We start from the raw sequence: 16,440 nt of genomic DNA, 5'->3' as shown, positions 1-16,440 counted from the left end.
ATCTATTTTTACAGGTACTATCAGCTGCCACAATTGTGGCCAAACACACTTCTGCTTTGTGCAATGCTTGTCGTATTGCTTCATCAAAGACAGCAAATCCTGTTGCCAAGAGACACTTTGTGCAGTCTGCCAAGGAAGTTGCAAACAGCACTGCTAACCTGGTGAAAACTATCAAGGTACTAATGCTGCTTAATTGTGCTTCCTTCTTCCTTTGTGTGTTTATTTGTTTTCTTTCTTTTTTTCCTGTTGAGGCAGAATCAGGCCAGTTAGAGTTACCTTTTTACCTCTGTCATATGTATGGTTTAAGAATCATTAGTTTGTTTTGCAGACCTTAATTGGACAACAAGTTCAGTGGTATAACTGTGCTGTAGTCAAGATGGAAAGAATTTGGTGATATCTGCCCCATCCAGATGAGACACCTCTGTTTGGATGTGGTTAATAGCCTTGCACCATGAGAATAATTTGACAATTAACTGAATGTGAAGGTTTTTAGTGTCATGTTGCCTGGTATCTGGAGGTTTGTGGAGGTATTTCTGACAGTTTTACCATATTTAGAAGAGAAAAATAAATAAACAAATAATACTGTGAACCAAACAGAAGCTGTTTATGTTGCTACTCTTGAATAGTCTCCTGTTAATAGTAATCTTTTATATTCCAGATACCTTCCTGCAATTTGGCTGGAGGTAGTATTCCCTCATGCTGGCAGAAATAATAGTTGTTAAGCTGCAGAGGTCTCACGATTCTAAACCCCTCGGGAAGCCAGCAGCTGATCTGCTACTGAAAGTCATCTAAAATAATTATGATCTTAGGACTGGAAGGTTCTGTTACATTACACAGAAGGTCCTTCATATTGAAATCTTTGCTATGAGACTATCAGAAAGATCAGTTGACTCATGTGAAAATGAGAGCAATAAATTATTAGTTACAAAAATAAATCAGTTCATAGGAAAGAACCACCTTGTTGGCCACTTCCACCTTTTCAGGCATGAGGTGCTGAGACACAATGAGTCATATGACTGCAGTGATAGAAAACCTTTATTCAGTCCTGTGAAACAAAGCAGCAGTTTTAAGTTTAGGCTCAGTACCAGCTAAGGAAAGAAACACACACTTTAAGGATCACATTCTTTGCATCAGCCTTGTTTGTGGAGGAACTTTCCAATGTCATAAACGTGCAAAAGTTTAAACTAGAAGAATTAAACCATCTTCCTTCAGTTTTGCAAAGAAACCTGTTCAGACAGAACTCTATCATGATTTGATTTCCAGGCCCTGGATGGTGATTTCTCAGAAGAGAACCGCAACAAGTGCAGAATTGCTACTGCACCTTTGATAGAGGCTGTGGAAAACCTGACAGCATTTGCCTCCAATCCAGAATTTGTCAGCATACCAGCACAGATCAGCACTGAGGTAAGGCAGGATGTGGCACTTCCACCCTCAAAAAGTTGAGAAGTTGAATTAGTTTGTGTGCCAGGAGTGAGAAAGTGCGTGTAAAGACGTGACCCCAAAATTTCTCTCTGCATTCCTGGGTGTTCATAGGGCATTCTACTGTCTTTTCCTTTATCTCTGATTTTGAATTTTGCACCAGTAGGACAAAAGCAGTTAGGCTACAGCAAGCACTGCCAGTCTGCTCTTACTGAAGTATATACAGTGTGGGGGACTCTGGTAGCTGGATTATTCCATATGGTAAAGTAGTAAATATCCTTTTTTCCCTTAAGAGCAGTTTTAACAAATGGAACCTAATTAGATCTGAAAAGAGATATCACTGGGGTTTTCACTTCAAAAATGACATGGTCATGATGACAACAAGCAGGTTTTCTGGGAAGAACTTCCTGTATTCTCTCCCCCCATACCTTGTAACTGTGGATGTGCCTTTTTAAACTTGCAAAGTGTTTCTTAAGAAAACAGTTGGACTATGATGATTTTGGTCTCAGTTCCATGTTGATTATCTGTGAATGTAATAGTATGATACAAGACATTATAATGCCATTTTAATGCTGTTAATTAAACGGATTTTAAGAGCATAATAAGTACTAAAACGTTGTGTTCTTGTACCTTTTTGACCACAGGGATCACGAGCACAGGAACCAATTCTGGTTTCTGCTAAAACAATGTTGGAGAGCTCATCTTTATTGATCAAAACTGCTCGTTCTCTGGCTATCAATCCAAAAGACCCTCCTACATGGTCTGTACTAGCTGGGCATTCCCATACTGTCTCAGATTCTATCAAGAGTCTTATCACCTCTATCAGGTATGTCTTTTCCAATAACAAGATTGCAGTAATAATTGAGTAGCTGCTCATAAAGAATAATACCATATGGCCATTAGCACTGTGGTATTCTTCACTAATGTAAATGACTTATTCTGTAATGCACAGTATCTCCCCAGTTACACTGGGTGTTTAATCATAATTGATGACTCCAGCACTCTGCAGCATAGAATGCTGTAGCAGGAAGTGAATAATCTGTATTTTTCTGGCCAAACCTGTCTGTCCCTTTCTTAATGAAAATTGTCAGGTGTAGTTCTATGCCTAACCTTTTACTACGGATTAAATCGAAATGGTATAAAAGCAGTGAAACATGGAGTGTATACAGCTTTGTTGATCTTTGATAACAACTGTGCTTAAATAGCAAACTGCACTTCAGGACAAAGTCCCGGAAACTAACCTTGGTTAAAGAAACCTAGGACTGAACATGACACCTAATACTTCAGAAATTCTTTTCCCAGACAGTCAGTGGCACTGTACAGAATCATGAATGTTTTTTCCCAGTGTCTGTTGGATTTCAATGGTGTCATTCGTTGTGGACCACCCCGAGCTCATTTCTTCTGAGGCAACAATTGTTTTTTTCTGTGTAATCATTGAGAGGAGCAATGTGTGTGAATGAGAGCGTGCAGAGTACTCTGTACATATATCAGAACCCAATAGGCAGGACAAAGCTAACTTTTATCTTTGTGCTGTCCTCCCATATGATTCATGTGTTGTCAGGTAAAGAAGTACGCTGGTGTGCATTCCTGAAGAGCCTGCCTCCTCCCCACCATGCTCAGCTTACTCTCACTGTCTTGCAGGGACAAGGCCCCAGGCCAGCGGGAATGTGATTTCTCCATTGATGGGATCAACAGATGCATCAGAGACATCGAGCAAGCCTCCCTTGCAGCTGTCAGTCAGAGCCTGGCCACCAGGGATGACATCTCAGTTGAGGTATGGGAGATAGCACAGGAACAGAGGAAGTAATGCTGAGCAGCCTGGCTTACCCTGCTGCTTTTTGTGCCGTATGAAGATCTGGAGCTGAGCACTTGGCAGTCTACTGTGAGTGAAAGGAGAAGTATTTTTACTGGAATGTTTCTAGGCAAAATCACGTGCTGGACAAAGTATATCAGTTCTGGGAAGATACCAGAGTCAGCAGGTAAAAGCGGGGGTGAAAGCAGTTATTTTTAACCACCATCCATACATTTCTCTGACTTCCTGTGCTGATATGATCAACTGATAGTGTTTCTCTGCTGGCTTGCCATGTGGAAGTTGGGATGTTTCTGAAACTGATCTATTACTAGAAGTCCAGTTATGTCCATGTCATTTTTGTTAATGCCTATTTTGTCATTAAATGAGATCTGAAGTTGATGTAGGTAGGTTATCATGAAAAAGCTTCCTGTGCTGCCACTCAAGGTAATGTATATCAATCCTGTCCTATTAAGCTCATAGAAGAAGGGCCATTGTGCCAGACTGCTTACAAAAAGTCAGCAACTTGTGATCACATTCTCAGCTTGGTATTTTCTGTCTTTCTGTACTATTGCTTCCTGACTCTACACGTCTATTTGTGTATTCCAGCAGTTTCTTGGGCTGTAATGCGACATACGAGAAACATCTCAGACTAAATGAAGCTATACAAACAAATTTACTACAGGAAATAGGTCATAGTTATAATTCTTTTCTATTTCAATGATGAAGTCATCTTGGACGCCATGTTGAACTGTTACTGAAAATGACAGTTATTTATAGGGCAAATGGAATGTAACAAAGTGACAAAATAATGTCTCTCTTCTCTTGCCTTTCAAGAGAGTCAGCTAACTCCCAGCTGCTGCCGAGACAGTAAGTGTCTCGGAATTAGCAGCCAGTGTTTGTGTCTCAACAAGCCCACTAACATGCTTTTCTCATGCCGCTGTCCTGCAGACAGTAGTGAGGAGGTCAGTCCTCATCTCTGTTGCTCAGAGATGTTGTATTTTGCCTTCATCTTTCTTACCAGTGAATTTCTCCTGTTAGCTTCAAAGTTTACAGCAGAGCTTTTTTGCTCTTGTGCTGTATTTATTTAAATTGGAGCTCCTACTTGCCATTAGAGATATAACAGGGGCAGGCTTATCTGCTTTACCCTTTTTCTTGTTGAAACAGGGTAAAGGAGAAGAAATGAGAAAGTATCAAGCTGGCTGCATTTCTGCATCTGATGTAGTGAGTCATTTGAACAGTGTTCCAATATGTTGGTTGGTCTGAGGGTGATTGTTCTGATATGGTACAACTTGATAAAAGAACAGCTTTGATAGTGACTGACAATTTCTCTTTGTATTAGGCTCTACAGGAGCAGCTGACATCAGTCGTCCAGGAAATTGGCCATCTCATTGATCCCATAGCTACTGCAGCTCGGGGAGAGGCAGCTCAGCTTGGGCACAAGGTACTGACCTACCATTACAAAGGTATTTGAAGTCTCAGACAACTGGATGTTAGGGAAGACAATGATTTTGCAGCTTTTTAATTTCCTATGAAATACCAGAGGAAGCATGGTGGAGGAGGAAAAATCAAGGATTTTCAAATAGTTGGAGCTGAGACTAAATAAACCTGTTTATATTTTGGGTCCTGTATTATAGGAAAGATACTTTCATTGAGATTTTTTGGTGAGGAACATGTTCATGGCCAAAGGAAAAATGAAGAAAGGGGAGGGAAAAGCAAGGATGGAAGGGCAGAGTGCTATGTTAAAGGTCTCCCTACCTCTGGCTGTTGCAGCTAGTAGCTGTGTGTATGTATAGGTTCTCCTGTCTCCAGGACTTGAGTAACTCTGTTTAGCTTTGGATAACCATAAAATATTTCATAGTGCCAAGTATTCACAGTTTTGATTCTCAGTTTCCCTGGCCCTTTGAGATGCACAATAAGTCATGATTGCCAAGATACTCGTAGTTAGATAGTCACATTCCTCCTGCTTGTTAGGTAAATGTTGACCAAAGTCCACACTTTCCTTGAGCATGTGGCTCACATTTTGTAAAGGGTTTCATCTGAGCAAGAGAGACTATCTGCATCTGAGGGAGGAGACACATGTGTTCATTGAGGGATGTGAAGTTGAGAGGAGATGCAATCATACTGGCACATAAAACAAACTAAATGCTGTACGGTGCAGAAGCGCTAGGACAGTGTGCTGCTTGAGCTAACCCGTGGCCCGGTGGTTAATCAGGGTTACACCTCAGAAACAGGGTAAATGGCTTTCCTGTTCTGGCTTTCTTAGGTAATGCAGCTGGCAAGTTACTTCGAACCCTTGGTTTTAGCCGCAGTTGGCATGGCATCCAAAACACTGGATCATCAGCAACAGATGACTGTGTTGGACCAGAGCAAGACACTAGCAGAATCTGCCTTACAGATGTTGTACGCTGCCAAAGAAGGGGGAGGAAACCCCAAGGTACGGTTGCTGTGTGTGGTGAAGGGATTATTGGAGAAGGTGAGTGGGTGCGGAGCGAGAGCAGGCACATCACAGAAAGCAACTGCTACCTATTGCCTGGCACAGGGGCACATTTGCAGTGAAGAATGCCATTGACAGCTCTTGTGACATCTCTAAGTGGCAAGCAGGCACACTTCTGGAAGATAGGATTGCAGTCGGGTGGACATCGTCTTCACAAAGCAGGAAGTCAGGGTCTAACAGCAAGTGTTTACGCTGTCTACTACTAGAGAAACCCACCACCAATGCTTTCACCTCAGGCATTCTTCCTGAGTCTTTCTCTGAGGGATGCTCATGCTCCCTGCTGGTTTTATTGCTCTTTTCTTTGCATTTGCTTTAGGATTTGGTTTGGGCTTTTTTCTTCTTCTTTGGTGAGTTTTTCATGAATATCCAGGCAGGTCCCGTAAGTAGGTTGTTATCAAAGGTGAATGTTTTGGTGGGTTGGGATTCGTTTCCTTTTACAGCTTTAGAAAACCCTTTGTTGTGGAATAATTCTTTATGGTTCTTGTTACAGACTTTTTTAGACATGTTATTTAGCTGCACTATTTTCTTCCTTTTTATGGCAGGCATTTTGTGGTGGTGTTCATATGTCTCTACGGGTCTTTTCTGAAAATTTTGGGGAGGGGGGTATGGAAGTACACTTAGTCATAGTCTGGTACTACTTTTGTCTTCCTTTGTCTTTTTTGCTTCCCTTTGTTGCTCTGTTGTTTCAGAGCTGTTATTGTACTGTCTTCATTAATTGCACTGTTGAGTCTCACTTTGATTATGCACAGAATTGTCTCTGATGATCACTGTTTTTTCATTTTTCTCTCTTCCAGGCATCCCATACTCATGATGCAATCACTGAGGCTGCTCAGCTGATGAAAGAGGCTGTGGATGATATCATGGTTACCTTAAATGAAGCTGCAAGTGAAGTAGGCATGGTTGGAGGTATGGTGGACTCGATAGCAGAGGCAATGAGCAAGGTGAGTACAGAAATCCAGACCCCCTTTTTGTTTTGCCCTTGACAGCCAGTCAGCATTGTAGAGATTTGGAAGATCTGCTACTTCTTGACAGCAGCGATGGTTGATGGCTGACATGCTATGACAGGAAACCTCAAGATTCTTTGATTTTGCAGATGTGAAATCAGATGGATGTGTGAGGTTTGGTGCTAACATTAACAACCTGCACAGTACCTGTCAGTAGAATTTATGTAACATGTTTTTATTCAGTAATGTGCTGACATTCAAGTGCAGTCTTAGGTCAACTGGCCTCTTATTTTTGCTTCTTTTTCCTACTTATCTTTCATGTTAGTCTCCTAAATGATCAGCAGGGCAACTCTGAGGCAAACTGCTTTCAGAGAGTTCACTCTGTATTGTCAATTTTCTGCATCTTTGTAACATGGGCTACAGTCTTGTCTGAGCTTCACCGTACACCCTGGTGCACTTTCTGCACTTGCATATTTTGAGACAGAGGAGATTATAAATATGAATATATAATACAATTGCATCATTAAGTGTAAAGCATGCTTTTGGTTATGACCTTACGATTTCTGCCATATTTTTCCCCTCTTCTTTGCAGCTGGATGAAGGTACGCCTCCAGATCCGAAGGGAACATTTGTTGATTATCAGACCACTGTGGTGAAATATTCGAAAGCCATTGCTGTAACAGCACAGGAAATGGTAAGATATTTGGTTAGAACAAACTCTTCTGTGTACATAGGGAAGGTGGAATGATTTGCACAGTGCAGTGAAACTGTGTAATGCTAATTTTCAATGCCCGTATCTCTTTATGAGTAATGGAACAAAGGAAGTGATGATTTTTGTCAGATTCACTCTTGGATCTTAGTGGCTTGATTGTAGGGGTGGCCCTCTATGGGAGGAGTGCTGGATCCTTTTCTGGCTCTTCTGCACAAAACCTGTTCATTTGGCTCATTTTCTGTGAGAAATAAAAGAAAACGTTTTACTTACACACTTCTTCATCAGCTTCTTTAGTTGTCCCTGAAATACCAACCTCATGTTTACTGGTGACTTCAGGTTACTCTTTCACACTTACTGTTTCACCTAGCATGTAAAATAACATCAGTGTTTTCAGACCCCCCCTAATAATTCAGAATGAGTAGAGAACAACATCTCACATTGTTCTTCTCTTGTGTTTCTGTGATTTGCCTGGGTTGCACAGAAGAAGACAGGACGCTTGTTGAATGGAGACATTCTTAACTCATGTTTCGCAGTAGTGCCTACCACATTTGCCTTCTGAAGAGTACCTTCCCTTGGTTTTTTTTTGAGGGAGGCAAGGGGACTTTGCTGTGTGCTACAGAGTTTTTACAAAATTGGCTGCTGTTGCCATCAAGACAGGTTGATGATTCTGCTACCTATGACATTGCAGCTTACTGGCAAAAACAGTGTATGTTTCTCTAAAACTAGTTTTGCCCCAAGGATGGAATTCCATCACTTTTACTAACATGAACTGGAGAAAGAAATAGTATCTCTGTTATAAGTCAGGCTTATTCTAAAGAAAGATTCAGTTCTGACTGTGACACCAAACCTGCCTCCTGACCCTGTCCAGGTGACTGTGTACCTGGCCCATCGCCCTGCTGCGTCAAAGAGTGATTTATCAGCTCTAACTGCTGCTCTTTGATTGCTCCCTATGTTCTGCAAGTGCCTGATTACCATGACTCTAATAAAGCATGTTTGCTTGAGTTGCCTCATGGAATTCTTGCTGGGAGACAGATCTCTTACATGGCAAGGGGTTTACCCCATTTTATCAGTGTGGCCAAAGAAATGACTGTGCTTCTGAGCTGGAGTGTATTAACAAATTATTCTCATGCCTGTCATTTTGTTTTTCTCTCGCCTGTGTTCTTTTTCCAGATGACTAAGTCGGTTACTAACCCGGAGGAGTTGGGAGGACTTGCATCACAAATGACCAATGACTATGGGCATTTGGCTCTCCAGGGCCGAATGGCTGCAGCTACAGCAGAACCAGAGGAGGTCTGCCGTTTTCAGACCTCTTTATTCTCTATACATGGTGGCATCAACATGGGTATTGTTTAATGGTAGAGCATACAGTAAATACGAAGTGATGAGGGGCATTTACCTCACTCAGTTGCAGCAGCACATTTGCAGCCGTTGCCAAATGTGACACATCCCTTGTATGATCAGACAGATAACAGGTTTTGAACCATCGGGTAACGAGTTTTCTTTCCAGTGTCTTTGCAATGATCTAAAATAACTACAGTGAACATGTTTCCACTGCCTTTGCTTCGTTAGCTGCTTCCGTACACAAGTACTGTCTATACTATGTGTGCTCTGCCTGATGGGCCAACAAATGCACTACCTCTTGCCCATAACAGCTAACAGAGGAATACAGACTATTCTCCTCAATTGCATTAATGCGTTACGGTAGTTGCCACATATTCTCTGAGCGCAATTACAGAAATCCTTTCACCTCTCTTCTCATTGCGTGCCTCTGGTTGTGGAGCATAGGCAGACTGTGTCGAGATGGGATAAGAGGGTATCTCGCCATCATCAGATTATCTAGATAGAAGAGTTTCTGTTTTTGTAATTAGGTTCCACCACTGGTAAACTACTTGGGTGTTCCATGCTCAGTAGCTATGTGAAAAGCAGCAGCTTGCTCTCAGTTTGATATTGTTAAATTTAAGTACCATTCCTGCATGTTATTTTCTGCCTGAAGTTGAAATAATTGTTTGTGATACTAATGACTGTGATTCCTGCTTACTTATACCAATACACACTTATATGCCTAAGTACATGTAGGGACTAAAACTATCCCGTGTTTCTAAGCAGGAGCCCTGCAGCTTATGCTGTAGGTTTATTAATAAATGGGAAGTGGGAAGGGCAGGATTTTCCCTATGTCAGTGCCCCACCTATATATATGTGATCTGTTCTGGAGACTTGAAACTCTGTGTGAGATTCAAAACCAGTCATATACTGTTTGACCCTGTTTCAGCAGCACAGAGCAGATGTGTACTTTGGGTACCCATTGTACAGACCTTAAACACAGCTCACGCTGGCAGTACAGCGCTGGGAGATGAAGCAATGTTCTTCAAATGGGGTGAAGTTGTGTGCGCTTGAATCAGGTACACTTGTCCTTGGTCTGGTTCACTAGTGCTCCTGTTTCATCAGTGAGCTTTCATAAGGTAGTGCTACATGAGTAGGTAGTATCACATCTGTCGTTTTATTCTGATCTCTGCAGAGAGCATAGCAATGGTCAGGATATTGGTAATACAGATTCTGCAGTGACTGTGTTTCCATTTGTAGTGACAGAACATACCCACATGACATTTATTTATTCACTTTGCTCTTGCTTCCTTTTTCCCTGTACCTCCTTTACCATCTAGATAGGGTTCCAGATCAGGACCCGGGTGCAAGAACTTGGCCATGGCTGTATCTTTCTTGTGCAAAAAGCTGGAGCTCTGCAGATTTGCCCAACAGACAGCTACACCAAAAGGGAGTTGATAGAATGTGCTCGTGCTGTCACAGAAAAGGTAAGGCAACATAGAAACTGGATAGAACCTCAGGAAAGAACTGTGCTGCTAGAAGTCAGTATGCATATCCCCAGGTGGGGGGGTAATAAATATACCAAATCTAAGCATATTTAGTCAGTGCTGTCAGAGTTCTATTTTTCTGATGTTAAAGTTTATATCAGTGACTCCTGGGGTGCTTGAGGGCAGTGTTTATTTGCACATTAGGGAAAAAGTGATAGCTCTTGGCTCTGACATTTATCCTGGCAGAAGTTCACTATGTTCCCTCTGACTGTATTTCAAGGAAGTTATAACTAATGTGCTTCATCCTATGATGAACAAATCATTCTGTCTGAAAAGTGGACTTCCTAACTGAAGTCCCCTTTAATTTGAGGCAATCCTTAGTCACCAAAATGACTGCTGCACAAAGAGAGCAATTAGGGAACGGGGGAGGAGAGTTTTATTACAGTTTGCAAAATGATACTGTGGAGTGAATTTCCATTGTTGATTCCAGCCATGTTAACAAGCTTGCTGAACTTGATGTCCCCTAATGAGGCTTTCTTCTGATGACCACCTTGTTGCTTTATGTTGTTTTAGGTCTCCTTAGTTTTATCCGCTCTTCAAGCAGGGAATAAAGGCACACAAGCCTGTATTACTGCAGCTAGTGCAGTATCTGGGATAATTGCAGATCTAGACACCACTATCATGTTTGCTACTGCTGGAACCCTTAATGCTGAGAACAACGAATCATTTGCAGACCACAGGTCAGTGTAACTGGAAAAGATGGAAGAATGTGTGTATGGGGAACAGTGGAAGTGGCAGAAGAAACCAGCGTGTGAAGATAAATTTTTGCCTTCCTATCCCATGGATGAAATTGAGTAGTCAGTGGAGTGAGAAATGAAACAGGAGGATTGGGACATCAGTGAAGTACAGCAAACTTCACCTTGGTTACTTCTGTGAGAAAGGAATTTGAAAAAGCTGGGGAACATCTGCTGAGAGCACTCCCAACAGCAGACCACAGCTGTCATGCTAGTGTGGCTTTGTTTTACTGTGTTCAAGCTGTCTCACTGCACAGATGTGCTGTTACTCCAGTGTTAGCTGTCCATGACATTAAAGAGGAATCTTCTGTATGCTTTTTTCCAACAGCTGTTCTTGACTGGCTGTTTGTTTTGCTAATCATGCTTACGGTCAGTGCTGTTGTGGACAGCAGTGATGGCAATGGCATGGCTATGCCACACGTTTTCCCATTTAGCAGGGATAAACCCATTTTTCCCTTCAAGTCGCATCTGCAGCAAATTAATCCCACAGCATTTTTCATCACGTTAAGAGATTTGCAGCATGTGACTGTTACTTCCTTTGCAGTAAAACCCAGGGCTTCACAGCCAAGACACTGACTTACTGCTTTACAGCCTAATTGGCCTATGTGACAGTTGCATGACCAGTATTTATTCCCTACCTGCAGTGGTGTGGAAGTTGCCACCATTCTGCAGACAGTCAGGGATTTCCATACTGGTGTCATTGATTTCCAGGCTGGAATTTTACATGGCTATGGTTCTGGTTCTTAGTTAATTTGACTTACTTGTGAAGTATGTACTCAAAATGGTTTCTTCTTTTACCCAGATGTTGCTTTGGATTTGTTGTCTTGTCATGTCTAAACATGTATATGAGGGGATGTGCCCTGACTGGGTCATGTTCTCTATTCCTTTTGCTGTTGTTGCTACTGCTTTCCTCAGAAATCATTGTTTTCATTTCCTTACAATATGCTGATGAAGATAGAGGCTTAACAGCTGTTACTTTCCCCACACCATGGCCAGATTGTCTTTTGGTGTTACAATGCAATGCTGTCTTCTGCTACTGCCCTACTTCCTTTCTTTTCAAGATAGGATCATTTAAATAAACTGCCTTACATCTAGCCCAAAGTACCATACTAGTGTTGCAATAGTTATAGTTCTTATTTTTCTTTCTAAATGACAATTTATTTACTTGCAAGCTGGCCTGTGGTATAGTATCATGAGTGAACACTGCCATGATGACTTATAGAAGCTCTTTCTGTAGCTGTTAGTCACCATGACATTGTAAAGCACATTATTTTCCTCTTCTCCTTTTCTACTCCCTTCCCTGCTTCCTCTTTTTTTGCCTATAGGGAAAATATCCTGAAAACTGCAAAAGCTTTAGTGGAAGATACAAAACTGTTGGTTTCTGGTGCTGCCTCGAGTCAGGACAAACTGGCCCAAGCAGCTCAGTCATCAGCTAACACCATCACTCAACTTGCTGAGGTGGTAAAATTGGGAGCAGCTAGCTTGGGATCTGATGACCCTGAAACACAGGTGAGATGTTTTAATACTTTTCTGATACTTTTAAAGAGACCAGAGACAGTTTTCAAGTGATAATGCTTTGTGGGACTTTTGCTTTTAAGCAACACAGTAAGGTTCATTTTGTCTTGGGACTCTCCTGGATTCACTTAGACATCACTCTTCTTTGTGTTCCACACTTTATTTTCCCTCCAAGCTTTCTCATTTTTTATGTGTCTTTCAATATTTTCCTTAAAACAAGCTCTTCTTAATTCCAGCAAAATACTTGAAATACTGCTTTTCTGCTAGTGGAAAGGGAAAAGGAGAAGGATTTGGAGAAGAGATTTATTCATTATTCCAATAACACCCTAAAATAATTAAGAAGCCTGTTACAGTGTCTATATTTTGTCTAGGACTTCTGTCTTTAAGCTTGGGTTTGTGATACAGTATCTCCAGATTTGAGTTTTCCTGACTGCAAGAGCAACCAGGTTATTCAGCATTTAATTCTGTATAGCCTCTCAGAGGCTCAGCTTCCTTTTCCTGATGGAGAACCATCTCCCTCTAACACCTAGCCATAGCAACTACATTTGATCTTTCAGTAGGTGATTTCAGAATTGGTTTATAGCTGTAGCATTAGACTTATAGCATTTAGCTTATAAACTTGCTCTTGTCCTGCTTCACCCAAAAGGTGAAGAACATGGAGAAAAGTAAATGTCCTCTTAGGGAAGCTCACAGGAAGGAAATCCTACCTGCAGTCAATGTTTCAGTGTCTTCATGGGAAGTAGTCACTTTTGTTTTCTGACTGGTTGTATGAAATATCAACACAGCTTTTCCTCTTCCAGAACACGTGTTTTACTGGAGTAGAGGGAGGGAGATACTATTTGACCAGTAGTAGATTTATGTTTTTTAGCTGTGTTCTCAAAATCACGCCCTTGTCCTGTCTGCCCTTTCCTGCCTGAGGCTCACAACTGTGTCTCATTCCTACAGGTTGTCCTGATCAATGCTATCAAGGATGTGGCAAAGGCACTTTCTGATCTCATTGGTGCTACCAAAGGAGCAGCCAGCAAACCAGCGGATGATCCATCTATGTACCAGCTGAAGGGTGCTGCTAAAGTAAAGCCATATTCTTACATTTTATTTGAAACTATCTGTGCAATTGCACTTGATAGACATGCAAAGCTTGGATTTCAGCAATTCCTGATGGCATGAAATCCCATCTGTTTCTTTGTTTCATTATCATCCTAGGATGATATAGCAAAATAAGATGCTATTGAGTTTCCATGTAGCTTTCAGTTTTGTAGGCTGTCAGATGACTTGTGTGATTTTTGTTGAAAGAACTATCATCTTTCTGAAGAGAAACTGCTTTCTTTTGCCAGCCTGTATCTCAGGGCAGGTTCTCCTTTAGTAATGTTATTGACTAAAATTTATCCAGTATAAAATGGTACCTAAAAACTACATCCTAAACAATATCATGCTCAGGATAGGCATGGGGCCTCCTTATTTGGACCTTGTGGCTTGGGGAGGGAAGGAAAAAAAAAACCCTCCAATAACTCTGCAGTAAGATATTGTGCATTTCTGATCCCTCTCTCCTAGACCTTTCCAGGAACTATATAGATATCAAAGCACAAAACACACAGATTACAATATACCTGTGATATGTTGATTTTCTCTTCACCTAAGATGTTTTTTTGACATTGGCCTCAGAAAGATCTTGTGGTTTTGTGTCAGCAAAATATTTCCAGACATGGAGATTTAGGTGGTATTACTTCTGCTTTCACATTATGAGTGTCATGGTAGCTTCTTGCTTGGCTGGAACCTATTCTCACTCTTGTGTTTATTGCTTATATGTAAGACTTGTGCCTCTCTTCAGAGCACATGATAACAGTATATTGTTGAGGTACTGTTTAGAAATGACCCATCTAGTAAAGATAACTGGCTTCTTGGCTCTTTCTGCCTTGAAGAGCTCTCTGTTTTAAGTCATAATGGTCAAGAAGCTGTCCTTTTTGTCTCTTCTTTTTTCACTGTAGCTGTCATTTTTATCTCAACATACTGGGGTATAAGAAGGGTGTAGTTATTGCAGTGAAGATGAGGTCATTCTGCATCAGGACTATTGTATGTACTGGGAACAGTAACATTAATTCTGTTTCTGCATTTGGGTCTGAGGCTGGTGTTTGACTACTTGCTTACCTGGGAGTTTATGTGATTGCAGAGATGGTACTGGGTACCTTTCAAAAAGAAATACCATACCTCAATTCACATCTCTTTCAACTTGAGTGTAAGATGCGTGGGGGGAAAAAAAGACACTAAGATAATCAGTCTGTCTAAGAGAAATGGAAATGTTGTGAATTGATGGTGTCACTCTGCAGCTAGCTGTGCTGCAGCTTACAGGGCAATTTCAGAAACTGGCCAGCAGGAGAGTTGGTGTTTAGTCCCATAACAAGTGCAGTTCATGAAGCTTCTTAGGCCCTACTAGAAGTCATAATCCTACCTAGCTCAATTTGCCTTACTTCATACTCTGCTATCTCTGAAAAATGGGAGGAAGGAATCATGTATCTTTGTCTTCACTTCTGTCTCCTTCAGGTGATGGTAACCAATGTCACATCGCTTTTGAAGACTGTTAAAGCAGTAGAAGATGAAGCTACTCGAGGGACAAGAGCTCTTGAGGCCACAATAGAGTACATCAAACAGGAACTCACGGTACAGAGCAGAATAACAATATGTGGCTGTTTTTTGAAGCAGGCTCTTACACTCAAACCAGGCAGCCCAGGCATTCCTCCTCAAGCTCTGTTTTACTGCCTTGCAGTGCATTGGATACAATTTGGTGCTCTCTACCTGTTGCAAGTCATCTCTGAAACTAAAATTACAATGCCACTTCAGCCTATCTACTTTCAGATGTTAACAGTCTCCACTTTGAGATTTGAGGTGCTACTCTCTTGTGCATATCTAGAAGCAACTGCTGCTTCTTTGTTCTTTAGCTATTAAGCTTTCACTACAGGTATTCTTTTCGGAGTTCAGTGTTGTACTATTTCTTTTGATCCTGGCTTGGGTAATGTCTCCTCAGCATCATAGCTATATTGCACCACCAGTTTAATCTTGTTTCTGTTTTTCCTTTATTATGAAATGATACTACCAGTGATACATAGTCTGCTATCTGATATGCTGTCTCAGCAGGAATTAACTTCCACATTAGGTGCTAGACCATGACAATTGTTTTCCTTCCTCTTTAAAAGATATAAAAATAACACCATAATGGTGCTAGCACAGTTTTGCCTTGTCAAGTGCTCTCCATAAAACATCTATGTTTCACTGGGTGAGCAATGCTGTTGTAATGAAGAAATAACTCTTGTTTATTTGGATCATTTAGGGTTTTTAAAATACCTGTACGTAGTGGCTGGGAAATCACACAGTGTCTGCAGTGGGAAAAACTCAATTCAGTACCTGATCACGAATGTTCTGTATCTAGTGCAAGGATATCTAGTGCGCTTTGCTGTCATGTACCCTCATGAAGGCCTGGCTAAGTTACATTCCTTCCCATAACTCTGATCTAAAACCTGTCCTGATCAGTCACTGAAAGATTGTGAATCACGTCTGGTTGGTATCTGTTTGAAATGTTCCTCCTCCTCCTTTTCTTTTTGCCAGCATTGCTAAGGAATAGGTCTGTGGAGATGCCATCTTTTTCATAGGGAGAAAAGTGGAATACTAGGAGAGGGTCAAGAGGAACCAAGGATGGCACGTATGTGCTCCAGAAAATGCCTCAAGCTTTACTTGGGACTCCAGGGACTGAATCTGATCAACACTGAGGGATGTCCTTCACCCATTTAACTAAACTTTATTTTTTGATCTTGCTTCCATTTCTAGAGGGAGAAAGTGAAAAACGGATGAAATGGGAGCATGGGATAGACCAGGCTTATGTGTACCCAGATATATTTATTCTTTAACCACTAGACTGCTTAGGTTGCACTGTGTGTAGTCAAGAAACCTCTCCTGGTGATTTGTGCACTCCAG

At 41.3% G+C, this 16,440-nt stretch overlaps 1 protein-coding gene across 2 annotated transcripts in view; it reads left to right on the top strand.

The window, feature by feature from the left end:
• TLN2 (talin 2) overlaps positions 1 to 16,440 on the top strand; it is a gene marked incomplete at its 5' end in the record, with an annotated part of 84,941 nt that overhangs the window by 45,043 nt on the left and 23,458 nt on the right. The window contains 14 exons of one of the 2 annotated variants that reach the window (XM_080626091.1): positions 15 to 176; positions 1,264 to 1,404; positions 2,064 to 2,245; positions 3,061 to 3,193; positions 4,551 to 4,652; positions 5,475 to 5,645; positions 6,500 to 6,646; positions 7,242 to 7,343; positions 8,532 to 8,651; positions 10,022 to 10,168; positions 10,742 to 10,908; positions 12,288 to 12,471; positions 13,423 to 13,548; positions 15,016 to 15,132. In XM_080626091.1, coding sequence (XP_080482217.1) covers positions 15 to 176; positions 1,264 to 1,404; positions 2,064 to 2,245; positions 3,061 to 3,193; positions 4,551 to 4,652; positions 5,475 to 5,645; positions 6,500 to 6,646; positions 7,242 to 7,343; positions 8,532 to 8,651; positions 10,022 to 10,168; positions 10,742 to 10,908; positions 12,288 to 12,471; positions 13,423 to 13,548; positions 15,016 to 15,132 — 2,001 coding nt within the window. Of the gene's footprint in view, positions 1 to 14; positions 177 to 1,263; positions 1,405 to 2,063; positions 2,246 to 3,060; positions 3,194 to 4,550; positions 4,653 to 5,474; positions 5,685 to 6,499; positions 6,647 to 7,241; positions 7,344 to 8,531; positions 8,652 to 10,021; positions 10,169 to 10,741; positions 10,909 to 12,287; positions 12,472 to 13,422; positions 13,549 to 15,015; positions 15,133 to 16,440 lie in introns of both variants that reach the window. The other variant, XM_080626090.1, reaches the window with a different exon arrangement.

This window comes from Psittacula echo (genome assembly GCF_963264785.1).
Source record: "Psittacula echo genome assembly, chromosome: 10".
NCBI classification, from domain to species: Eukaryota; Metazoa; Chordata; class Aves; order Psittaciformes; family Psittacidae; genus Psittacula; species Psittacula echo.
The sequence above is the reverse complement of the archived record's forward strand: the minus strand, read 5'-3'. Positions and strand labels throughout refer to the sequence as shown.